The 27,132-nt window shown below is 38.7% G+C and overlaps 1 protein-coding gene across 2 annotated transcripts in view; it reads left to right on the forward strand.

Moving 5' to 3' along the window:
• The first annotated feature begins 352 nt into the window (after positions 1-352).
• The window catches only part of LOC578180 (staphylococcal nuclease domain-containing protein 1), a 40,096-nt gene continuing 13,316 nt past the window's right edge, over positions 353-27,132 (forward strand). For both annotated transcript variants that reach the window (XM_030987884.1, XM_030987885.1), the window contains exons 1-15: positions 353-471; positions 4,396-4,545; positions 5,207-5,330; positions 6,079-6,160; positions 6,819-6,976; positions 8,686-8,777; positions 9,683-9,844; positions 10,929-11,035; positions 14,303-14,393; positions 15,035-15,157; positions 19,711-19,877; positions 21,662-21,845; positions 23,001-23,142; positions 25,121-25,230; positions 26,712-26,900. In XM_030987884.1, coding sequence (XP_030843744.1) covers positions 421-471; positions 4,396-4,545; positions 5,207-5,330; positions 6,079-6,160; positions 6,819-6,976; positions 8,686-8,777; positions 9,683-9,844; positions 10,929-11,035; positions 14,303-14,393; positions 15,035-15,157; positions 19,711-19,877; positions 21,662-21,845; positions 23,001-23,142; positions 25,121-25,230; positions 26,712-26,900 — 1,932 coding nt within the window. In that variant the 5' untranslated portion in view covers positions 353-420. The remainder of the gene's footprint in view (positions 472-4,395; positions 4,546-5,206; positions 5,331-6,078; positions 6,161-6,818; positions 6,977-8,685; positions 8,778-9,682; positions 9,845-10,928; positions 11,036-14,302; positions 14,394-15,034; positions 15,158-19,710; positions 19,878-21,661; positions 21,846-23,000; positions 23,143-25,120; positions 25,231-26,711; positions 26,901-27,132) is intronic.

Raw genomic sequence — 27,132 nt, forward strand, 5'->3', positions numbered from 1 at the left:
ACAAGAACAACAACGAAGTTCTTATGGGTATATTTCTGGAGCAGCTTATGTTATGTTCTAGTTTCCACTGATTTATTTGTGTTTCAACTTTAACCAAGACTAGGTACGTACTGCGTGCCTCATACATATTCATTTACATGACGTCATAACGAAGAGGATTGTAGTAATTTACGACGTGTTTCTTTTTGGGAAGTACTGATCGAGATCATTAATACAATGCCATGTTTGAATAGAAAAATGTATTAATGATAAATTTAACCACAAATTTTAAATAATTCAGTATTTTTAATTTATTTACATTAAGATATGTATTTCATATTACTATAAAATCTATAAAATATTGTTTTAATGGGTCAAACCTTTGTGCAGTTGAAATTGGCATCGTTGAGCAGCAGTGTACAACGTGTGCAAGCAGCAGACATGGCTAACCCAGCCCCTCGTCCGGTTCTTCAAATTGGTATCGTAAAGCAGGTATTATTACTCGTTTTAACTTTTAATTTGAACTATTACAATATGGATGGATTCTTTCGTTTTTTAAATAATTTCTCATGTTTTTATTATGTTGTGTCGTCCAAAAGTATCATACCATCTGCATGGTCTACTGCACAGTGCATTGCCACTGCACTGTGCAGTCTGGACACAGACAGCTCAGTCAGTCACAACTCACACAGTGGCATGGCACTGCAATTGGCACTGCCAGTAGGCAGTAGATCTAGGCCTAGCCCTAGACCGAATTTTCCGTCTCTTTCGTTCGTTAGCCTCTTATTGGGGTAGGGTCGGCCGGCTCTCTCTTTAGAGACGGAAACCGTCTATACACATTCCCTTGATAACGCCACGGCCATTTCAGGTCGTAGCGTTTTGCCCCCAAATTTAAATCCCCCAAAAATGTCATTTTAGTTTACCTCGTGCATTTTATATTGTAAATTAGGCCTAGGCTATAATAAATCAGTTCCACTTACCAACTTGACTGAAATAATCGGTTTAATAGTCCCTTTTTAGGAATTTATGGGTCAAAATCGAAATCCATGTTGAAAAAGATTTTCAAAATGGATTTCGATTTTGACCCATAATTTCCTAAAAAGGGACTAGGTCTAGACTATTAAACTGATTATTTCAGTCAAGTTGGTAAGTGGAACTGATTTATTATAGCCTAGGCCTAATTTACATGTGGATATGCAAGAGGTAAAATGACATTTTGGGGGATTTTGGGGGCAAAACGCTACGACCTGAAATGGCCGTGGCGTTATCTAGGGAATGTGTATAGACGGTTTCCGTCTCTAAAGAGAGAGCCGACCCTACCCCAATAAGAGGCTAACGAACGAAAGAGACGGAAAATTCGGTCTAGACCTAGGCCTAGCCCTAGCCCTAGGTCTAGTCTACACCGAGTACAGATCAAGACAAGTAGAACTTTACGCATTGAGCGCTGTACAGTGAGATTATCAGAGATAGCGTGCTCTCATCAGTAGGGGCGCTGGTCGAGAATGAGGATCATCCTCGTATTCATAAACGGTGATATCCTCGTCAATGGCAATGCGGACGAATTGCATCCTCAAAAAAAAAAAAAAAATTCATTGACGCTCTGCCGGTTTCGGGGTTCCCGAACTGCGCGCTGGTGATGCGAAAAATATAATCTGCGTAATAAAAAAAAACCCAGTTCACCGTCTGCTTTTATGGGTTCTTGTCTGGATTTATCAGTCATAACGTGAAAGTCTCGGTAGTCTACAAAGTCAATGTGAAATGCATCAAGAAAATCATTGCAAAATCTGTTTCTTGCATCTAAACGTGCGGATCGGATATAAGGAAGTTTAGGCCCGAGTCATCACAGGTTTTGCCGCACCCGGGTTTGACCAGGTCCCCGAACAGAAACTTTTACCACTTGCATCAGCGCGAATTAAGATGAAGTTGCTGTTCTAAAATGTGACGGAAAAGACAGTAGAGTGGGCCGCCATCTTGGATTATAATGCATATCTACATTATAATCCAAGATGGTGGCCCGCATGTTTTGTCTCTGCTCTTAGACCAATATTATTAATTTCAAAGTCATGAAAAGGCACTAAAGATCAACAAACATGGTCTACAACAACTCTAAATGACAAAATAATCCCAGCCATGATTTTTTTTTAAAGCATTTGATAGCCAAAAACTTGAAAATTTTCATAATTAAAAAAAACCAAAAGCCTACATTATAATCCATGATGGCGGCCCGCATGTTTTGCCTCTGCTCTTAGACCAATATTACTAAATTTCAAAGTCATGAAAAGGCACCAAATATCAACAAACATGGTCTACAACAACTCCAAATGACAAAATAATTCCAGCCATTAATTTTGTTTGAGCATTTGATAGCCCAAAACTTGAAAATTTTTGTCATTTAAAAAAAAAAATTAAAAAAATCAGCGGATTTTTTTTTGTCGATCTTCCGATCCGTTTCCGATCATAGGTGCGAGGGTGTCGCTCCGATCTTCCGATCCGATCAGACTTACAAGGTTAATCTTATCATGGTAATAAAAAATAATATATTGAATTTTAAAGCACTAATGCCTGGATAACATTTGGCCTGCGATTAGTCTATGGAGCTCGTATCCTGCTCGTATTCTCTTTTCCGTGCGGCCTCTGTGCGGTGGCAGGAGGCGGCCGTGAGATTTTCGTACGGATTCACGGGCTCCGCAGCCTTAACGATTTTGTTTCGCGAACAAACAAATTTGAGAAAATTGTAAGCCCGTAGCCCGTATACATGTCGTAGGTGGCAATGCACAATCCCCGCACGGGCATCGCCCGAAGGCCTCGCACTTATTGTGCAGCAAACGTACGATTTTTCGGTGAACATGGGGGCAAAGAAAATCGTACAGAAATTGTAGACTCATGTAGTAGGAGACCAGCCTGTAGGTCCCGTGACCAATCTCTGGGAACAAAGGTTTGAAAGTGTTTTTGTGTTCCCTGATGAATACCAAACAATTTTGACTTGGGCTGCCCCCTTGAAAATCCCAGGCATTTTCGTGAGGGGTCAACAAAGGTCACACAGGGATAGAAATTCAAATAGTTCCAATCGTGTCAATATGCATATCAAATTACTTGTCTGGTCATGAGGATTCCAAAAATGTATAGTTTGCTATACCTCCGACCTTAAATGAGGGCGCTACGGTAAAAAACGTTGAAAGGTCAACACACTTTTGACTGGTAGTCAAATTCACCAGCACAGTTAACCTTATCAAATTGCATATCAAATTACTCGTCTGGTCATAAGGATTCCAAAAATGTATAGTTTGTTATACATCCGACCTTAAATGAGGGCGCTATGGTCAAAAAGGTCAATGCACTTTAGAAATTCACCAATACAGTTAGCATTGTCCGAATCAAATAATTTTAGGGTCTAATAATATGTTCTCTGACATGGCAAATTCAACTATACAACTTTCAAAAGTAAAAGTGCTTACCTTGACCACGTACATTCAATATGGCTGCCGTTTCGGTGACAAACATCTAACAACTTCTTATCGATGGGTTTGGGGGAAATTTCAAGGTTATGGCAACCACTTTTGATTTTAAAAGTTGCTTAGTTGAACTTGTTATGTCAGAAACCATATTATTAGACACTAAAATCATTAAAATCGGACAATTCTAACTATGTTGGTGAATTGGTGATTGGAACTATATGAATTTCTATTCCTGTGTGACCTTTGTTGACCCCTCACGAAAATACCTGGGATTTTCAAGGGGGCAGCCCAAGTCAAAATTGTTCAGTATTCATCAGGGAACACAAAAACACTTTCAAACCTTTGTTCCCAGAGATTGGTCACGGGACCTACAGGCTGGTCTCCTACTAATGGGGCATTCGCACGACAATTGCACAGCTATCGCAAGGTTGCTGTACGGTCACCGCGCCTTCTCCGCGCAACCTTTGCACGGAAGCTGCACGGCTACTGCATGCAAATTGCACGATTTTCGTACAATCTCCGAGCAGCCTCTGTACGGATTTGCCCCGGCCTGCCCCCGAGGGCCAATACAATAAATGGCACGATGCTCGTAGATAATGTAAACACAAACATCGTAGCCTGTAGCCTCCTACGATGTCTACGAAAAATCATAGACTAATTTATCGTATGGCGCCCGGGGCAAATGTAATCCAGGCATATTGTATAAGTCGTAACAAGTTAACAACAGTCATTTCTGCGATACACCCCGAAGGCCGTGAATAGCCTCCCAGAGCTTGCAGTGGGGGCTTTGAAATTCGAGCGGGCAAACTAAATAGATCTTGTTAAGAAAAAAAAAAGAGCCTTTTTCATTCAGTATTCCAAGATTCAGAAGTTTGTCTTGTTCTGTGTGTTCATTTAATTCTTAATAATAATAATAATAATGTATTCATGATTTTATCTTGGTTATTTTTGTTGTTTACAGGTTCTTTCTGGTGATTCTGTAATCATCCGAGAACAGCCAAGGAATGGACCTCCACCAGAGAAACAGATCTGCTTGTCTAATATCACTGCCCCCAAGCTAGCGCGCAGAGCATTGCCCAGCGCCGAGAACTCAGTACCCACCAAAGATGAGGCAAGTAATGGTACTGGGGAAAACTACCTACATGTAGGGCTCTGATATTTATTTCATAACATTCACATGACGTGTGTGAACTATGGTACATTTTTCACCCTGTTGTCTGTAATATTTAACTTCATTTTTTTTTCTTTTTCATTTTGACTCCCGCTTTAGTTCGATGAATTCATTGTTTTTATGCCTCCGCCCTCCTAAAGTGGAGCCGGAAGAATACAAAATTACAAACAATGCAGCCCACTTGCAGAATATTTTCTTATCCCTTTAAAACACAATCCGTCCTCCAAACAACCATGTATTGCAACATTTCATTTTTTACTTGGCTTAACAATCAGGTGTACTGCACAATCTGTGATTAAATAATACCGGTAATTACGATTGGGGCATCATTGTAGAGGGGAATAAACAGGCTTTTCAATGAAACCAAGATCAAGAATGATAATATGTTACAAAACCTTTCGAGTGTTAAAGTATACAAATTAACTCCCTTCTAGCTTCAAACAGATGGTATAGATTTGTACATGAAGGCTCCTGAAAATCTAACCGTCTTTTGATGCATGTTTAATGAACTTTTTGAAATTTTTATTCTGTGCATAAAGCTACAATAATGATTTCCAAATGCTTTGTTTTGAAAGATGTTTTTCTCTACTTTTTTCTGTAGCCATACGCATGGCAGGCCAGGGAAATGTTGCGCAACAAACTTGTTGGGAAAACTGTGTGTTACACAATAGAGTACACAGTACCTGGATCAGGAAGGGCGTATGGATGTATCTATATTGGAAGAGGCAAGTATACAAAAATTTCATGTTTAAAGGTATAGACCAGTTCTGGTCATGCGATTGCATTGTGAAAGAAACGTTGTGGAATCGATCAGAAAAGGTTGATCATCTAGCATATGAGTATTGGTGTCTACTGCAAGGTTCTGGAATCATCAAAATGATTAGAAATTTGGCCCAGTCTTGGTAAAGTTACAAGCACTGTACACAGAAAGATGTATATGGGACTACGCGACATCTATCCAGTCCGTATAGATATAATAACTTACCAAATGAATCAAATAGTAGGCAGTTTGCCCGCAAAATTTGTATGATCACGTATTAGTCAAAACATATTCATTCACATGATTGGTAATAAGAGCTTCCATTTCATTTTTGAGACGGGGGCGTTTCCAAAACTGGAGTAGTTTAAATCCTTACACGGCACTAATATCCTTTGGCAAGATATTAACCTGCACTTGCCACTCTCCACCCAGGTGTAAAATGGGTAACCGGTAGGATGCGACCGTCATTGTTGGTCAAACGGTGTTTAAGCGTCAAGTAACGCCTGACTGGAATGCTCCCCAGGGAGTGGAGACTGTGCACACAATGTGTGTGGGCAAGTATTGAATCCAATGACCGGGTTAATAGTACAGGTGTATATCTGTAAAGCATTTAGAGACATTTTCATTAAGCGCTATTTAAAAGTGGAATATTACCGGTATTTTTATTATTATTATTATTATTGAGTATCGTATGTCTTGTTTTGATTTGCTAGATACAACTGGAGAGAACGTAACAGAGGCACTTGTCTTAGAAGGATTGGTGGAGGTACGGAGAGGAGGAATCAAACCAAGCGAGTGAGTACATTTCTGTAATCATCCGGGCCGGAAAATTCTATGAATTATGAGACTTGGCAAACAAGATTAAAAACAGTATTTCTTCCATCATTTATTATAATAATGATAATAATAATAATATCGGACGTTTATATAGCACATATATCCATTATGCAAGGTGCTGAAGGCACTCTGAATATTGCCCAGCTCTGCTAGGCAGCCGATTTCGGCGCTCACAGCATTCAAGGAATTCCTTCCTACCGGTAACACCTGGGTGGAGAGTGGCAAATGTTGATTAATGTCTTGCCAAAGGACATTATGGCCAAGATGATTGAAATTGGGACCATATGTCTGGATGGAATAGGAATCATTTTCTATCATTAATTTTATCATTGCATGCCCCTTGCATGGAGAATGTGAAACCATACATGAATTGACATATGTGGGAATACACCAAAACAAAAGTATGGATGAAATATTAGATTTAGCATACATTGAAATTGAAGATTGGATGGAAATGCACCAAGTCAATGAATTAAATTATACATTTTATTTCTAAACATTTCAAAATTGCCCATTGCAAAAAAATAAATTCACACCTTATCGCTGAGTGTAGTAAATGCATTGTATGACCTTATGGCTCTGAATGTTAATATTTGTTTTCTCTTTATGTGTGAAGTGATCAGTCTAGGTTGTGCGACCTGGAAGATGCGGCAAAGGCTGCTGGGAAGGGTAAGTGGGCGAAGGAACAGGCTGCTGATGCTGTGCGTGAGATCAGTTGGACCGTGGAAAACCCTCGTCATTTAGTTGACTCACTGCATCAGAAACCAGTCGATGGTGAGTTTACGGATGATGAGATCCACATTTCCCATTCTTCTTTATATTGAGTTTGAAAAAAAAGTCAGTATAAATGATGCATTCTTTTATAAAAGTTGATTGGAATCAATCTTAATTCCAGTGTATCTTGATTCCAAATAAAGTACATGGTTTAATCGTCTCCTATATGACACCAAACTCATGGTGATCCGACATTTCATTAAAATATATCTATTAAAATAACAATGCTTTGTCAGAAAGGCGACCATTATTGAAACATTTAACTGTAACAACTGTTGCAAGGGCTCCTAGGCTAAAAAAGTTTATTATGTACATAATGGAAACTTCTCACAAAAACTCCTGCTTTTGTCATGATAATTAATAGTTTTTACCCTTACCCACCAAGCTATTAAGGGCTTAACCAGAAATAACTATTAAGTTAATAGTATGATTAGTATTTGTGGAAAAGATGTAAGATCTGGCAAACAAAACTTCTCTGCTTGAAATAGGTGAGTGACACCAAAACCGTTTGTTCTTGCTTGAATTGTGACAAAAGTTTTGGCATGGTTACTCTCTAGAATATATGGAATAAGACGTAACCTGCTGGGGTGTTTTACAAAAATCCTAATCTAAAATCATTGAATTTTCGCTTTTGAATATATTTTATTTTAAAGGCACACTGTCCTACTTGTAGCTACTTGCTCCCTCTATATAGAAAACTTCCCCAATCGGTGCCTGTTGGTCCCCCATGATCCTCTTTTTCTTATGTTAAATGAGAGCTGAGTTAATGAGATAGCCACCTGTCACAGTGACCTCGCTGGCTCGCTGGGTGGTCTAATCCCTTCTAGCTGAAGTAGTAAAGCCTGCCTTTTAGGCTACACATAGCCTCTTGTCGATGGCCCTCGCTTTGTTGGAGTCCGTAAATTCTGGCGAGCGAAGCGAGTCAGAGAAACCGAGCGCGAGCGAGGGCCTCTTGACAAGTGATATGAATTATATATTCATGAGACCCGATTTCCTACTGAATTATGCATGTCTAGACTGCAGCGATTGTGTGTGTGTATGTGTGTGTTCGAGATTGCCCAACTAGGCTAGTCTGCAAGCACAGACCCTAGTTTGACACTCTATCAAAAAGTAATTATGCCTTGAGAGAAACCTAGCCCAGCTACCTACTGGTATCTACTGGTTGTACCAATATAGGTCAGGAGCAGCTATAGTACATGGCCTATGGTAGTCGTATAGTGCAGAATCTCTTTTACAACTGACCAGGGTTTGTGCTTGCAGACTACAACTAGGCGGCCAGTCTCGCTCTCACGGAGGGAATTCGCACAGAGCGGTAGATATTACGTCATAGTAGCTCTCTCTGATTGGATGACTTTCACCGACTTCTCATGGGTCGGAATATTCGCCAAACAATGTAAAACATAAGAACTTCAGATCACTTGTCAAGAGGCCCTCGCTCGCGCTCGGTTTCTCTGACTCGCTTCGCTCGTCAGAATTTACGGACTCCAACAAAGCGAGGGCCATCGACAAGAGGCTAGGCTACACATGGCTCTCCATAATTTTTAAGTTCCACTTCGAGTTAAGTTTGACTTAAAATCTTTGTGAAACAACCCCCATGCATGATGGGAATACAATTTAAGTGAAAAGTTATGCATGCAGAAATAGAGTTGCCCTGTCATACATGTTGAGCAAATAATGACTGATTGAAATTGTTTATATTTTTAAAACAGCTGTTGTGGAGCATGTCCGTGATGGATGTACACTACGTGCCTTTTTACTACCCAGCTTCCAGTATGTCACAGTCATGCTCTCTGGAATCAAGGTAACCTCTCTCTTCTGCCTACTCCTAACGCATGCTAGGGCACTATTGACTGCTCTGAGGGGCACGGTTAAAACTATTGCCCAAGGTGATCTTGAAACTATACTGTGACCTGATATCACCGAGGAGCACTAGTTCTAAGCGAGACCTGAAAAATAAGCAGATATCATTTGTTTTGTATACTGCATCCACAGTGTCGATCCCCAAATAGATATATTATAACATATCGTGATACTCAAAGCACAGGACTATTGACTGCTCTGAGGGGCACGGTTAAAACTATTGCCCAAGGTGATCTTGAAACTATACTGTGACCATATATCACCGAGGAGCACTAGTTTTTAGCGTGACCTGAAAAATAATAAGATATCATTTGTTTTGTATACTGCTTCTACAGTGTCGATCCCCAAATAGAGATATAACATATCGTGATAATCAAAGCACAGAAATTTCTGTAACATAAAATATATGGAATGTAATAAAAAAACTGGAATATTTTCCTTGAGAAAATGATTAAAGAGAAGTCTAAAAGATTTGACAGATTTGTTTCTGATAATGAAGCACTATGATTGTCTCTGTGATGAGTTGCGCCCTGGGGACATTCTTGCATACCGTACTGGTGTACGGCAGCATACTGTCCCTCAGATATACCAGGTCATGTGATCACTTCATATGACCATACCATGTGATTGATACATCAAGTGCACAGGGGCCATCTGAGAGCTGTTAAATGAATTATGATTATCTGCCTGTTCAGAGCTAGAGCCTAAAGGGCATTAACTCTTGTGTGAACGAATGAGTAAATACCCTTCTGGCTCCGAACTGACAGCATCGTGTAAATCCTACTCTGAAATTGCATCGCTTGGTAATTCTGTAAAGTTTTTTATTGTATTTTGTATGAACTACAGTGTCCTATGTTTAAAAGAGAGGGTGAGACTGAGGTTCCAGAACCGTTTGCAGATCAGGCTAAATTCTTCACTGAAACCAGACTACTCCAAAGAGAAGTCAAGATCATTCTGGAAGGGGTATCCAATCAGAACTTCCTCGGAACCATCTTGCACCCTCTTAACGTAAGTATCATCCATACCATTAGAGTCATTATAATTGTCATTGTTAGGCCTAAACAAAAAGATGTTGTATTGCCCTTTGCGACCGACCAAAAATCTTAAGATCTACAGAAGATCTCAGTAGGCTTTTTAATAATTTTTTTTTTTAATCGTTTTTTAGGAAAAAAATGTTTGATGAATAAAAAAAAATATGTATTTTATTTGTTTGAATGGGATATAAATGCATAATATTATCAAATTATTCCCAAATTTTCACTTGTCTTCTGCCCTAGTTTCGAAATCCTGCTAGCGTAAACAAGTAGACCCCGGCCTCATGTACGTGTATATACCATGCAATGCACCAGCGAGAAACCAGCGAGATTTGGGCGACGTGCCCGGTTTTGAGTATTTTTGGCAACGGTCGCTGTTTTGAGGGGGGAAAAAAAGTTGGAGAAAAAGACCGACCCAGGTTCTGGCACCTAAAGGGCAATACAACATCTTTTTTTAGGCCTTATTGTCGTCAACAGTCATGCTATACATTGGACAAAACGTTCATTGTACAGGTTTCTTTTACTACCAAAAAATATGAATAATTGTTGTTTTACTAAAATTGCTGTATCTTTGCAATTGTGACCAAGGCTATGTCTTTTTACCGATGATATTAATAATAATATCGCTATAATTAGATGTCTTGCGAGTAAGCTCTTTGTGAAACTGTTTAGGAAGATCACAGACATCTCCGTAGTTGGCAAGCAAAGTTATGACCGATTTGTCGTTGGTATAGAGAAACAAGCCCCCTCGTGAATCATAAGTTATCAAGCATTGCATTGTTATAAAAACTGTTTAGGAAGATCACAGACATCTGCGTAGTTGGCAAACAAAGTTATGACCGTTTTATCGTTGGTTTAGAGAAACAAGCCCCCTGGTGTATCATAAGTTATAAGTATTGCATTGTTATAAAGAAAGATATGATCTTCATATTTAATAATCAGATATACTGAAATTTGAGGTGTGGTGTATAACGGTTGGCACAAATTAGCATGGACTTGGCCAGAAATCCTGCATTGCATCAGGATTATTTTCTTTCTGCTTTATTTTCTGTTGTTAGAACACAAACATTGGGGAGTGTATGCTTCGAGATGGTTTTGCACGCTGTGTAGACTGGAGCATGGGAGTAGTCACATCAGGAGCGGACAAACTCAGGGCGGCAGAAAAGTGAGTTTACCTACACCGCTCTTATTCAGCTTTCCTAGTGCAGAGAGTTATGATAATAGTAATGATAATACATCTGTAGCAGAGATGCCAGCCGTTACGGTTTTAATGCTCTTGTTACGGCGTTACGGTAAACAATCAAAAGGTTACGGGGAAACGATAAATAAAAGTACATTATAGTGGATGCCGCCTTATCACATAGCCTCCGTACACAGCGCTGCATGTCGCACGCATTTACTCATAAGTTCACTGAATTTGACTACACTGGATAGGCACTTTCGCATGCATGGTCCGTTCGACGCCATCTTGTTTAATTCCGAAACAACACGGCTGCCGTCATAACTGTTTAGTAGTATACTAGTATAGTACGTGTGGTCGTGCGTTTTGTGGGGAGCATGGTGGTGGATGATCGTGCGCACGGCGCCCGCAATACCCGTTCAAATTATAGTAGTGAAGACTTTGGTGATTCAGCGGGCGCATTGCAAGTGCGGTATACGGTGTGTTGTTGTTCATGAACGCCGGGCCTAGCGGCCTGGGCTGTTGTGTCTGTGGTACTGGTGAGTGTACGTGTGCGTGTGTAGGATACGAGTTCTGCCATTTGACTGTGGATTCGAATTTGCCGTTCGACGCTTGAACGAGGTGTTTTCTTCCTGAATATTAACATGGATTCTCTCAAAAGAGTGAGTACCCGAGGAGGAGATCCTTTGACCGCAAACAGATTTTTTAAAAAGTTTTTATGCACATCTAAGATCTTTATTTTGGACTAGGCCTGAGTCATGTCGGGATTTTCATAAACCGGTACCCGACGGCCTTGTACCGATCGGGACCCGGTGTCCCGAAATCAGCTCGCAGGATTTGTCACTTGCCTCTATAAAAAGCGCATATCATCAGTATGTCCCTTAAAAGTGACCTTTTTTATCAATCAAATAAATCAACACATGCATACCTCGGCTCAGATCGGTATATTATTCCATTTGACATTATTTTCATCCATGATTGGCGATGTTTAGTGCCATTTTCGTGCCTCTAAAAGTAAAAAAACTGGGGCAGAAATGGAAAGACAACATTCGAGCCGCCATTTTGATTTATGCAGGTTGAATAAATCTGGTCAAAAAATATGAATGTTATAATAATAAAACGGCTTTCTAAAAATTTCTTCTGTACAATACACCGATCATATAATATTTTAAAGACAAAATAAATATTTATCTCTTATTTTAAACATCGCATGTTTTTTTTTTAAAGCTGAAAATTACTTGGTAATCAAGAGTTTCGATACGGATAGCCGTTACAAGGCAAGTTCAGACTAGTCTCAGAAAAATGCGCAGTGCTCCTCGTAAATAGCTGTAATGCGTGCCAGAACGAACCCAAACAAAGACGTGATCGTAACGAGAAAAAAATCATTAAAAACTACGAGAGCACAATTGGAAAGACAACTACTGCTCAAAATTACCATAATCAGATAGATAACTTGGACAAAGAATTCAATAATCGCCCAAGAAATGTCACAGAAATTGTGAGAATCGAGGAGTAACTGGGTACATTTTTATCGCAAGGAGCCTACTGCAAATACTTGAATCCTTTGTTATACTGCTTTTTACCGTAGAGGACGGTATTTGCCTCGTATAGCCTCGTGTTCAATTTAAACACGTGTAATTCAGATATTGCAGGCCCTTCCGATAACTTGATTGTACCTATAGTAACTCCTTAAATATCACTATTTATATGTCTTTTCTTGGACAACTATTGTTTTCTTCCTCCAAGTTATGTATCTGCTTACGATAATTTTGAGTAGTTGTCTTTCCAATTGTGCTCTCGTAGTTTTTAATGATTTTTTTCTCGTTACGGTCACGTCTTTGTTTGGGTTCGTTCTGGCACGCATTACAGCTACCGAGGAGCACTGCGCATTTTTCCGAGACTAGTCTGAACTTGCCTTGCAACGTATCGAAACTTCTTGTGATTACCAAGTAATTTTCAGCTTTTAAAAGAAGCATGCGGTGTTCAAAATCAAAGAAAAAATATATATTTTTGTCTTTTAAAAATTATTCGATCGGTATGTTGTAAAGAAGTACTTTTTAGAAAGCCGTTTTATTATTCAAACATTAATGTTTCTTTCAACCTGATTTATTAATCCTGCCGAGAGACCCGGCCAGTACAGTAGCTAGCTAGCAGCTGGCAACAACAACCCCATGGGCCGAGCGAACTGCCTTGCAATCCATTTTTATATCACTTATCAGCAGTTCGGATTGATTCAGGATATGAGCTAGAATATGATCATGGTAACCATTAAATACTTAAGTTTTAAGGTGGATTGATTTTAGTGGTGTGCAAAACTGCAATTTCTTTCATATTTTTTTCGGAGCGTCGGTTCTCAAAAAACGAAACCGGGACCCGACGGCAACGGTCGGGTCCCGGTGTGATCGACCGTACCGACTCGAGCCTATTTTGGACTTAAAAATGGTAGGTTCGAAATGCAGTAAGAGTGATTGAGTGTTTGTGTACGTTTTGCACAAAAATTATGCTGCAGTGTCTTGCGTTCCGGAAAGACCCCCATTTGTTACGGACAAATGTGGTAAATGTTACTGACAGCTATCCTTTAGGGTTGGCATCTCTGCTGTAGTAATGATAATAATAGTGGGTTCTTGTATCGCACTCGTGTCTGTCCAACTTGACTCTCCTGGCACCCCACAATTATTACCCTAGCTTTAGCATGGCTGCCATTATGACGCTCTAGCATTTCAAGGAATTAATTCCTACCAGGACTTGGGTATTCATCTCACCTGGGTCGAGTGTGGCAGATGTAAATAAATTTATGTCTTGCCAAAGAACATTGGTACCACGGCGGATGGGATTCACAGTCGGGTGACTTATACGCTAGACCAAGATACCTCCCACTGTGGTGAACATGTGATTGTAATCTCAATATAACAATGATAATTCTGCTTTTATATAGCGCTTAAAGCCCCACTGCACTAAAAGCTACTTGCGCCCTCTATATAGTAAACAATACCTAATCGGTGCCTGTTGGTCCCCCATGATCCCCTTTTTCTTTTCTGGCAAAACTAGTGCAGACAGACTTTAATACACCTACGATGTCTCTAAGCGCTTGACAGATATACTATTACCCCTGTCATTGGATTCAATACTTGCCCACGATCTCCACTCCCTGGGGAGCATTCCAGCTAAGTCTAATTCAATAATGCCCAGGTCATGTGTTTATGCAATCCATGTATATCTTCTATCACCTTGTCTCTCTTTGTGTGCTTATAGGGTAGCCAAGGAGAAACGGTTACGCCTCTGGAAGGACTACACCCCATCTACTACAACCGTTGACATCGGAGAAAAGAATTTTGGTGGCAAGGTTTGTGATTAATAGAATTCAACTTTGAAGAACATCTATCGCTACTTTAAAGAGCTCGTTTAACAATGTTAAATCTGAGATGCACGGCCCTACGTGTTATCAGTGTCTGTGATATGGTGTTTTATTGAAGCCCTAAAAAAATTGCGCTTCAAAATGGTCTAGAAGAGGCTCAAAAAAGTTTAAAACTTTGAGTGACCGGTTTTACCATACTCATTTTCCCTAATGGACTGTAGTGTTATGAATAGTGTATGACAGTGAAGTCTAGAAGGTAAACAAGTTTCCCTGCATAATTTGAATCCTAAGACACTGCTAATATTTAAATTTCACAGACAGGACATACATGACATATTCATAAATCCTGCAAAGTCTACAGAATTTGATGTTGGCTGCAAAAGGGACACAAAAGTATCTTTAACCCTATTTTAACTGGCTATTTGAATAGTCAATAGCCTCTCTCATAGAATGTGTTTTAACACAGAGCTCAGTGAATACACCCATGTCCTTTGTTGCATGCAGTGGCCAGTCATTAAACATATCTGTACAAGCCTGTATAAGATCATTTTGTTCAGTCAATAGTCTCGGTCAATAGTCTCGGTCAATAGTCTCTCTCATGGAATTTTTTTTTCTTTGAATGAATACAGGTGGTGGAAGTAGTCAATGCTGACGCCTTGGTTGTCAAACTTGATAATGGTACCTTCAAGAAAATCACCTTGTCTAGTATACGACCCCCAAGACTCCCTGCTCCAACAGAAGATGCTCCTAAGGTAATCAAAGCATCCTATAGATTATCTATAGAGCAATAAGACCAAGGGGGGTGTTTCACAAAGATCCTAAGTCGAACTTAACTCTAAGTTGAACTTAACAATTATGGAAAGATTTTGTAAAAGTTATTTTAAAAAGCATAACATTTTGATTCAAATCATTCATATTTTCTATTATGAAGGAGAGTTCATGTTCTTGATGTGGAATTTATATAAAGTCTTAAATACTTGAATTTTCGCTTTTGAATATATTTTATTTTAAGGTTACAAATGGCTCTCAATAATTTTTAAGTCCGACTTAGAGTTAAGTTCCACTTATGATCTTTGTGAAACACCCCCCAAGCTCTGTAATTATTAGGATCTTTGTCCAGTAGTGCCATCAACCTGGATCGACCAAATCAATTGATTCATAATATGTATATTTGTTCCCTCGTAACATGAGAGTAATATTAATCGCTTTATTATTTCAATTAAATGTAATGTTAATTGTTATTGTATAATTGTGTTAAGTGGGGGCACGCTACAAGAGTCCTATATCGCACCCCGGGGCAACGTGTCTGACACGGCCGGTTGTAGCAACTACTCTGAAGATCAAGATACATTAATCTTAATCTAAGGAGACACAAATAGATTATCTTAGTTTTTATTTTTATTTTTATTTTTTTGGTTCACATTTCATGATTAAACATGTATTAATTGACAAATTAATCAGGACTACAAAATTACATATCACCTGACATGTTTGACAACTATTATCATAAATGAAATTCTTCCTGGGAGAAATTTCAATAGTCTAAACATATCAGTAGATCTTATTTACTGGGTGTAAGCATCAAATATGTTTAAACTAGGCCTGAGTCATCACGGGTTTTGCCGAACCCGGGTTTGACTTGAAAATTTCGGGCGGGGACCGGGTACCCGAAATTTTCGGGCAGGAGTAAGACTAAGTTGCTGTTTTAATAATGCGACGGAAAGGACAGTTACTGCTTTCAAAACAATAAAATAATCAATTTAATTAAATTAAGATGCTTTAAAAAATAAATGGATATCGTTTCAGTTGACGGTAGGTGTTTTTATTATGAATATCTATAGTATTATTTGTCAAAGCAAATAACTATTTTACGGTAATTTTGTTGAATTGGAGTCCCTCAAAGTCTTACGTGATGTTTTTTTAATTGGTTCAATGCTTATTGTTCCGATCAGGTCGGATGACGGTGCAGGGATGTGAACATACATATCAAGCTTGACTCGTAACTTCTGATTGCCGTTATACACGCATTTTTAGAACGAACGAAAGGCACTTCGATGTTATTTCAAGAGCTTTAATTCATTTTCCTTCATCAAACTATCAAGGGTAAACCATTATATTGTGGAAATATTTTGACAATTAAATTAATGCCTTTAGTATTACGATTTAATTGCAATAGTCTGATCAACATTTTAGTCTTCTGTGTGGCACTTTCTTGCTCTGTCTTCAGTGAGTCTAAGATCTATTTCCACTTCCGTTTCTGAACGCACTCGATCGGTACCACGAAGCGTGATTCCTTTATTGCAGCCTCAATTTTAGAGCGATAAAAACACCTACCGTCAACTGAAACAATATCCATTCATTTCTAAAGCATATTTATTTGATTATATTGAAATATAAGTTTGTGAATTGCATATTTTTAGTTCTATATTTCACAATATCAGTGTGAAATTTAATTTTGAAAAACCCGAAACCCGAAAACCAAAAACCGGGTTTCAGCTCGACGGTCGGGGCCCGGGCGGGGACCCGTTTCGACTCAGGCCTAGTTTAAACTATTATCATGTTAAAGGAAACCCAGACATAAAAGTACAAAACTGTGCAGGAGCCTATAAAAAGCATAGCTTGTAAAGAATAGGTTCCTGAGAGACATGGACAAATAACCAGGAAAGAATATGTTTCCTACATAATCAATGTAAGAGGGCATTACTTTGAAAAATATTTGTATACAAGTTCAGTAGAATTTGAGACAAATTTGATATCAAATTGTGTTCATAAAGATTCTTGTTAGTCTGAGTTGCATACCATAAATATCAGTTACACACAATTATTGCTTTGACTTGAAACAGGGCTCTCAAACTCCATCTTTCATTTGCATCATTCATACATCAGGCCTTAAATTTCGTCATTTTTATGGCAAGGCCAGTTTGGCCTCGAGTACCTCATATTTTTAAGGGCACCAAGGCCAAAATATTTTTACAAAAAGGGCATCGAGGCCAAAATATTTTACAAAAAGGGCATCGAGTATGAGGCCAAAAAAATTGATTCTACTTTTGTTAGATGTCATGTGTATTTTATGAAACTTGTGTGGGATCAATTTCCCATGACTTTTAGCACCAGCTTCTTCACAGAATGTATAGAGGTCTACGGTACATACAAACAAGGCGGCGGCCCGCAAGCCTTAGATTTAGCAGCCAGGAGCAAGGGGCAATTTTTTTTTTTAAGTCGCCCTTTGCCACAGGAATTTACCAGAGCAAGGGGCAATTTTCCAAAAACAGATAGGCCCCTATCTAATCATAAGTTCAAACTCAAAGAGAGTTGTTAATTTCATAATGTGAATAGATCGAACGATCAATTTAATAACTTTTTAATCTTAACAATATGAACAGGAAAGATTGATTAAGAACATTAAACTTGCACATTAAACAGTATTCTAAAGTAACTAAAAATATTGATGAGCAAATGAATAAATAAATTGTCAATTTCACAAACATCGAAAGTCAGAAGGACTTGGCAAGTTTACCGGGCCGGGTTTCCCAAATCAAAATCGCACCTCACACACAAACCTTCCGCCACTCTCTCGGTAGTACGAGCAAATTTGAAGAAATTATCTTTTTAACTGTTGTATAGAAAGGTCTAGATAGGCTTACTAATGAAATAAGATGTAAAAATGTCCTTATAGACTAGACATTCGACAGCTGAAAGTGACACGCTCAGCTCAGTTGCGTAACGTGCATTCACGAAACCAAAATCGTTCCTCGCACACACACTCTCGCCACTTTTGGTGGGAAGCTGTCGGGCTGGAAGTTTGCCAGCGAAACCGATGCACCCTCGGAGACTCGCAGCGCGTAATTTTACCGGGACTCGAAACGTTCGTCTTGGGAGGCTGGCGGGGTAGCTTTTTGAAGCGAGGTCGGCTGGTGGCAAAATGAGAGTAATTACGATCGAGAACATCGTAGGTGTTCTTAACTTATTAATAAGATAATTCTAAATTCTATTTGAGATAAAATAATAAACTAGACCTACAAACAAACCTCGACAGATCTCTAATGACTATTTGAATGCTTGTTTATTTCTCCATTTGACGATTTGTTTTCTTGATCCTGGCCTTTGATTTGTACGTACGTACGTGCGTGCGTCAACAACATGCACCATAATTATGCATATCATGCGATCGCATGAACGTACGTACGTGCGCTAGCGCATTGCCTATATAATAACAAAGGGCGCATTTTCACGGCACTTGCGCCTTATTAAAGCACTAAATACGAAGCTAGAAGAGAGCTCGTGGGTGGCAAACTGTTTGTGATTCGTGTATTTTTTCTGTTCTAATAATTTATGGGCGCATTTTCACGGAAAACACTTGCGCCTTGCCGTCTAGTTTTAAGCGCAATTGGTGGTTTTATGTGCGCAAATTAAAAAAGAGGGCACGTCCAGTTGGAAAAAAGGCACGTCGGCCAGTTTGAAAAACAGGGCACGGCCTTTTTGGCCGTGAATTTATCTTTTTTTGGGAGGGCACCGCGGCCAGTCATAGGGGCATCGACGGCCTGGCCGTCGATGGCCGTCGATTAATTTAAGGCCTGATACATGTATAAACCTGTAGGTATCTTTCAATAACATTTGCAACAGTGATGACAACAGATCATTCCATTCATTTTTATAATGATATCAAATTGTGATTATAAAGTATCTCGTTAGTCTGAGTTGCATACCATAAATATTTGCTTGAAACCTTCATTAATCTCCCAAGTTCAATAGAACTTGAGACTTGAGACTTGAGACTGAAAGAAAAAATAAATAAATAAATAAACTGAAAGGAAGAGGAGTAACGAGCCAATAAATGGAGTATCTGAAGTGGTCATATTATCCTCAAAGTTTGTTATCCTTTATTTCAATGAATGGCTCTTTAATGTTGATAGCAAATTGAAATTGCTTAGAATTAACACTTAAATGCATTCCTGGTGCTTGGGCAAATGGTGATCTGGGCCCCGTCTTACCAATCGCAAGTCCTCCAATCTCTCGCAAGTTTGCTGTTTCCGATCTCTTATGTACATACTGGTAGTTGCAAATGATATCAATCACAGATAATTTGCTATTGATATCAACTCTTTGTAAGACGGGGCCCTGTGCACAAATTATGCAGCTTTGCATATATACATCCATTTATTAATTCTATGTCCTGATACAATGTAAGGTAATGTATTATTTTTATTTTTTAATGTAAAGCACATAGAGAATTGTATTATGTGCTATATAAAACACTTTCCATTATTTTTAATTATCATCCCATACATGTTGTCTTATGATACAGGACCGTCGGATCAGACCTCTGTATGACATCCCATACATGTTTGAAGCGAGGGAATACTTGAGAAAGAAGTTGATTGGTAAGAGGATCAATGTGTCTGTGGACTACATCAAAGCAGCTTCGGATGGTTATCCAGAGAAAACGTGTGCGACGGTCACCATTGGACAAGTGTAAGTAGACCAATCACCAGCAAATATGATGCTCTGAATTTTTAGCATTCAACATAAAATATTAGGGACTTTTCGATTTGCACGTTTATAAGTGGACTGCGACGTATGTGGTCATTTTTAAGCAGGGTTGACGAGGCACGCTGACTGTTGTTCGTTACCTTTTCGATTTTACACAACTACGACGCTCGCTTAGTGAGCGCGAAACTCAATCGAATAGCTAAGATATAACACCAAATTTGGTGCATGGGACTGTGCTAACAAATAATGCTGCAACCGATTAGCGTTGCATAAATAAAATGTGTTTATTTAATGAATTATTCTGCTTAGTGAGCGCGAAGTTCAATCGAAAAGCTAAAGATTCAACACACCGAATTCGGTGCATGGGACTGATCTCGAAAATTATGCTGCAACAGATTGGCGATGCATAAATAAAATGTGTTCATTTTATGAATTATTCTGCAACAATTTTGATTTAAGGGAAATTGCAGACATGAAAATGTGTTAATTTAAAAGAATTCACGCTTCCACCACTCTCCGGTTCTAGAATTAGGTCAATTTGGGTCCATTTTGTGACTTCAATGTGATGTTTCGTGCTACAAAAGATTGCTTACGAACATGTATCGTCACAGTTTGCGAACGACGGCAAAACAAGGGCGAACGCTTTCGAGAATGCTGCTACGAACGATGAGCTCGTCGATGCGCATGCGCACTGCTTCAAAAGTGACCGCATACGTCGCAGTCCACTAGTGAACGTGCAAATCGAAAAATCCCTATTATAGAGATATCGCCTGCTTTGAGAGGACTGGCTGTTTAATAGGCTCAAGGAAACGGGCGCATATCCTACCATGACCCTGAGGCACGCCTCAACACTTCATTTTCCTTTACTATGTGTGTGACATTTGGGGAACGAAACTACACAAACTGGAAATTAAAGTTTTAAAAAAGAGAGCTCAAAACAAACTAAATCAGTTACTAAGAATTACAGGCTTTGACTTGAAACAGGGCTCTCAAACTCCATCTTTCTCTTTCATCATTCATACATGTATAAACCTGTAGGTATCTTTCAATAACATTTGCAACAGTGATGACAACAGATCATTCCATTCATATTTAGAATGATATAACATTGTGATTATAAAATATCTCGTTAGTCTGAGTTGCATACCACAAATATTAATCTCCATTAATCTCCATTAATCTTCCTTGTCCCTGGGAACTTTAAAATGGGATACCGTACTGAATTCTGTGCAGCAACTCTACTTGAAAAAATATGTTATGTACATGCTTGTATGATGTTTTGTCTGTTTATCTTTTAAAAACAAATTATGTTATATTATATTATTTTGCAAAGGAAAATGTCTGTATGGAATGTTGCTGTAATTTTCAAAGGAAGTGTTCCTCTCTTCTTTTTAACAATGATTAACAATTTTTTAGATTTTTTAAACACAAGTCTTCTTGGTCTTCTTACTAATATGTTTTATGCTACACCTATATTTATTTTATTCGTTTAAACATATTTGTGGCTTACACCCAGTAAATAAGATCGATTGATCGATCTGTATTGAAAAACAAGTCAGAAAAAAAAATCTTGGAACCAGCGGGACTTGAACCTGCATCTACTGCTTGCCAGGCAGCGACTCTACCACCAGGCCATCACTGGTCCATGGCACAGTCACGATGAACTAGAACACATACCTTTGTAAGCCACAAATATGTTTAAATAATTGAAATTTCTCCCAGGAAGCATTACATTGATAAAAATATTTTGTTTGTTTGTCATACAGTAATGTTGCTGAGGCTTTGGTGAGTAAGGGACTGTGTACGGTGCTGCGTTACAGACAAGACGATGATCAACGATCGGCCCACTACGATGAACTACTGGCAGCAGAGACACGAGCTATCAAGAATGTGAAAGGCTTACATAGTAAGAAAGAACAACCACTTCACAGAGTAGCTGATCTATCAGGGGTAGGTCTTTTCTTTTAAAGCCCCACTGCACTACTTATAGCTACTTGCGCCCTCTATATAGCAAACAATGCTTAATCTGTGACCATTGGTCCACATGATCCTCATTTTCTTATGTTAATTAAGAGCTGCTTTGATGAGATAACTACCTGTCCAGTGACCTTGCAGGGTGGTCTAATCTCTCCTATAAACTAGTACAGATGGGCTTTAATCTCTCTCTCTCTCTTTATCTCTTTCATAGTGTAAAGATCTATGACTGTCTCTCTCCATTTGTTAGTTCATTGTTAGCATTGTTAGTTTATATGTTCTGTTGTCTTCTGTTTGTGTGTGTGTATGTGTGTGTGTGTCTGTCTGTCTCTCTCTCTCTCTCTCTCTCTCTCTTTATACATTGTAGGGTTCATGTCTGTCCTGCTCCCTCATCTCATAGTCTTCATCTCTCTCTTTTTCTTTCTGTTAATTTCATGATACTGTAAAACAAAAACAAAAAATAGAGAGTTGCAATCAGCAAATAAATACAGGGAACGGGTGAGTGATTTAGCTAGATGGTAAGCACTAAAACAGCTCTGGTAATTTGGAGAAGAGCTCTGTTAACAAAACAAAACATAATCACTTTATAAATATCATTGAGAGTACAACATCAAATCCTAAAAGAGCTCCCCCGAACATGAAAGTTTTTTTGTTTTTATACTGGTTGAAATGACAGGATTAAAATTGTACATGTATACCTTAAAGCTGAACTGCACTACTTGTAGCCGTACTGTTGATCCCCCATGGTCCTCTTAAAAATGTTAATTGAGAGCCAATTTGATGAGATAACCACCTGCCAGTGACCACGCAGGGAGGTCTAATCCCTCCTGGCCAAACTAGTGCAGATAGGCTTTAAGCGAAAAAAGATAGATAATCTTCTAGCACAAATTATTTCTAAACTTAACTAAATTGATTCCGTCTCAAATTGTATTGTTTACATCAATACGTTTGTAAATTTTGTATTTATGTTGTTGGGTCTCCAAAGAAAACAGTACTTAACTACTGAAGGAGCTACCCTACTGTAAGCAGACTAATAAATAAATAAATAAATAAACTTAATCATGTGCGCAGGACGCATCTCTTGACATTTTTTTGTTGAATAACTGATGTAATGATATGTTTCTTTGACAGGACTCTGCCAAAGCAAAGCAATTTTTACCTTTCCTTCAACGAGCCGGTCGAACGGAAGCAGTGGTAGAGTTTGTAGCAAGTGGATCCCGACTCAGACTCTTCCTACCCAAAGACACCTGTCTTATTACATTCCTTCTTGCAGGTTAGTAGAACTTATCTCATTCTTCCCAAAGACATAGCAGAACTAATCTCTTTCTTCTCAGCTGACTTACTAAGCAGTTTAATAGCCAGTTTCGCAAAACCAATCCTAACAACTCGCCAAGAATTTTCGTACTATTAAATTAATAATTCAGGGTTTTTTTTGCTTTTTTTTGTGTGGTATTTTAAGTGCATGTCAAACAACTTGAAATTACATTGTAACATGTGAATATTATTTTTGTGTGTGTGTAATTATATACATTTATTCAATTCAAATTCAATCTTGTCAAAAAGTCCAGACTAAAAATGTGAGTTAAAAAAAAAAGGGAATGTACAACATACATCCCATGTCAAATTGTTTATGACTATGTTATATTTTGATGTTATCACTCATACAGGCCTGATAAAAACCCGATTTAAATCGGTTTCCCGATTTTTTTTATTTTTCCCGATTTTTTCCCGATTTTTTTTTCTTCCCGATTTTAAAAAAAAAAAAAAAATGATTTTTTTTTTTTTTTTTTTCCAATTTTTTTTTCCCTTCCCTATTTTATCCTGATTTTCCCGATTCCTCCCTTATTTTCTCTATTCTTCCCTATTTTGCCCTATTTTTTTCCCCCAATTTTCTTACTCGAAAGGGGGGAATGTTGTTAGATGCCATTTTTTCCCCGCGAATCCTCTTTTTTTTTTTTTTACTCAATGGGGGCGTGGTTGAGGGGAAAACAAAAAACCTATTTTTTTTTTAGTGCTCACTATCACCCCTGCTCATAGGCCTTCTTAGGCCAGCCATCTGATGACGTGTGTGTTTTCTAGTAAAGAAATGATTTCTCACTAAAACTAAAACTAGTAGAACTAATCTCTTTCTTCTCAAGGACTTAGTAGATGCTTTCTTGTAAAATCTTTTTGTAAATCTTTTAGAATTTGATAAAGCAGTTTGTCAATATTGGATGGTTATACAGGCATTAGCTGTCCAGGCATGGCAAGGACTGGCCCGGGATGCTTTCTTCTCAAGGACATAGTAGAAATAGATGCTTTCTTGTAAAATCTTTTTGTAAATCTTTAAGAATTTGATAAAGCAGTGTGTCAATATTGGATCGTTCCAACCGGAGTGTTGGCTCAGTCAGTAGAGCATCCGCCTCACAACCAGGAGGTCGTGGGTTCGAACCCCGGCCACGTCATGCCAAAAGACGTTAAAAGATGAGTTGCTGCTACCTTGTTTGGCGTTCAACAATAAGGCCTAAAAAAAAAAATTGATGACTTGGCGTAACCCGCCCGACCCTATTTTTATCGCCGACCCTACGCTTTTTTATTTTTTTTTATCCGATTGCGATTGCGTAAATATCGATATCGCAGTGGGGAAAACCCGGATGTTTGTTGCTTTCGTTCTGGGCTTTGCCGCGTTGGAAACCTATTAATGCGTTCGTATGTTTGCATTTTATGTGCATGAGGGTGTATGTACATGTACATGTATGTATGCAGGGGGGGGGGGGGGCAGGTGTATGTATGCATCCCCCAGGTCCCAAGGTGATCAAGATTTCAACAATTTCTTGCTCACTTTGCTCACACAGTGTGTGTGTCCATATATGTGTGTGTCCATATATGTGTGTGTGCGTGGAGTTATTTGAACATATTGTGGTCTACCCCTCTCATCAGATCATCCCCAAGGTCTGAGGACCTATCTACGCCACTGTATGTATGTATGTGTATGAATGGCTAATTTCATGTATGCAAATATAAGCAACAACAACAACAACAACAAGAACAAAAAACAAAAAAATCGCCCTACCTACCCTAATTTTCAGTGACCCGTTACGCCAAGTCATCAATTTTTTTTTTTAGGCCTAAGGGATAGAGCAACGTCGATCTGGCGCTGCTCAGTGGCTGCCGGGCTCACGATCAATTAGGCCAAAAGAATTTCCATTTTTGGTTTAAATAAAATTTGGAGTGGACTTTGAAAGGTTATTATTATTATTATTATTCTACAGGCATTAGCTGTCCACGCATGGCAAGGACCGGCCCGGGAGGTCCAACTCAGGGAGAGCCATACGGAGATGAAGCCTTGCAATACACCAAGGAGATGTGTCTACAAAGAGAGGTAAGATAGAACCAGTCAATGGACATCCAGGGGCAGATCTAGCTTTTTGCCAAGGGGGGTGGGGGGGGGGGGGTGGGGGGTTGACCCAGTGGCGGATCCAGGATTTTCAAAAAATTGCGTCGTTTTACTGTTTTACTTTTCTTTTCTTTTTTTCCCCCCTTTTTTTTCCACTTGGACGCCCAAGGTGCGTCATTGCCAATGGCATAACTACGGGGGCCTTGGTAAATGTGTGTGTGTGTGTATTGGGTTTTTACAGACATCTTTCAACCATATATGATTATTTACGTCTAGGGACCAACCTTTAAACATCACCATCCGAAAGACGCGACTCAGTTTAGAACCTGCGTCCTCCTCGGAATCAGTTTGTAACTTCCATTGTTAGCTGGATAGATTACAGGCACACACAACGCCTTGAAACATCACCCTCTTAATATAAAGACAACGGGGGGGGGGGGGGGGGGGGGGGGGGGGGGGAGAGAAAGAGAGAAAGAAAAGGAGAGTCCAACATAATAAGAAATGATATGGCTGTACCTGTCACTGCTTTCCCTGTTCACGCCAACGTCCTTGGTGAGTCTTAAGAGATAGATGGGGTAGAAAAATACATTATTTATCTAAAAAAAGCTGTTAGAATTACATAAAAGGGCATGGAGGGAATATACCATTCTACCATGTTTACCTCTTCATTTTAGAGATATGTTTTTAGTGGCTGTAGTCAATTGCACGATCCAAACATGCAGGATTTTTGCAAGTCCAAGGTATTTTGTCCCATACATGCATATGTTGATGATAACACTAATCACAACAACAATAATCACAGCAACAACAATAAAAATAATAATAATAATTATGATAATACTATTCATAATAATACTTTTTAATAGTTATAGTGATACTACAACTATTTTTTTAAATAAGGATAACTGTTGATTTAGTGTTTAAAGGTAATACAAAAATTTGGTATGGGGTCATGAAATTGGTTCAAATGAACATATTGGAAGCATATGCAATCCTATAATATTCAGTGATCGTTGTCCCGGTTGAAATAGAGTCATGAAAAGTTATGAAAGTTATGAAATTGTAATAATAAACTGTCTACATGTATGTTGTATAACTCCCTCTCAAGGTCAATTTATTGATTTAGCTATGAAACGATGTTTCTTGACTAAAATCTACCGATGGGCTTTTCCCGTCTGGAAATTATATATCACAACTACATATTCTGAGATTTTCATGGTATGGCCGTAGGCGCTGTTTGAAATTCATCAAAATTTACAGGGAGCACCAGTAAATTTTTATATTCAATTTATCTCGAAAGCAGAAGTGTTTTACGGGCTAAATTTTCTAGTGCTTCTAATACATCCATAGGGGCACCCAAATATATCAAAATTGTAAAGAATCCCTATCCAGCCAATTTTCAAAATTTCCCAAAACTTTGTATTACCTTTAATATTGAGAACAATGCAATGTATTTTATGTTTCAGATTGAGGTAGAAGTTGAAAGCATGGACAAGGGTGGTAACTTCATTGGATGGTTGTTTGTGGATGGCGTCAATCTCTCGGTGTCTCTGGTTGAACAAGGTCTCTCTAAGATGCACTTCACCGCTGAGAGGAGTAACTATGCCAGGCACATCAGCGAAGCAGAGAGTGCAGCAAAGTCTAACAAGTTAAAGGTACACTCTTCACTTTTTATCATAGATACACGAAAAAAATACAGAAAATATGAGTATAAACCAATTGATGCGATTTGTTTTTTCTTTTGATGTAAAGTAATTAAATTATTAGGCCATATTTGATAGAGACTAAGAGAAAGAGCTAGTAATAAGGCGTTGCAGTGTCAGGACAATCAATACATGAATGACCCGGTTCAATGACCTGATTTTAAAGCCCCACTGCACCACTTAT

The sequence above is a fragment of the Strongylocentrotus purpuratus genome, unplaced genomic scaffold (genome assembly GCF_000002235.5).
Source record: "Strongylocentrotus purpuratus isolate Spur 01 unplaced genomic scaffold, Spur_5.0 spur5_scaffold_17, whole genome shotgun sequence".
In the NCBI taxonomy this organism is placed as follows: Eukaryota; Metazoa; Echinodermata; class Echinoidea; order Camarodonta; family Strongylocentrotidae; genus Strongylocentrotus; species Strongylocentrotus purpuratus.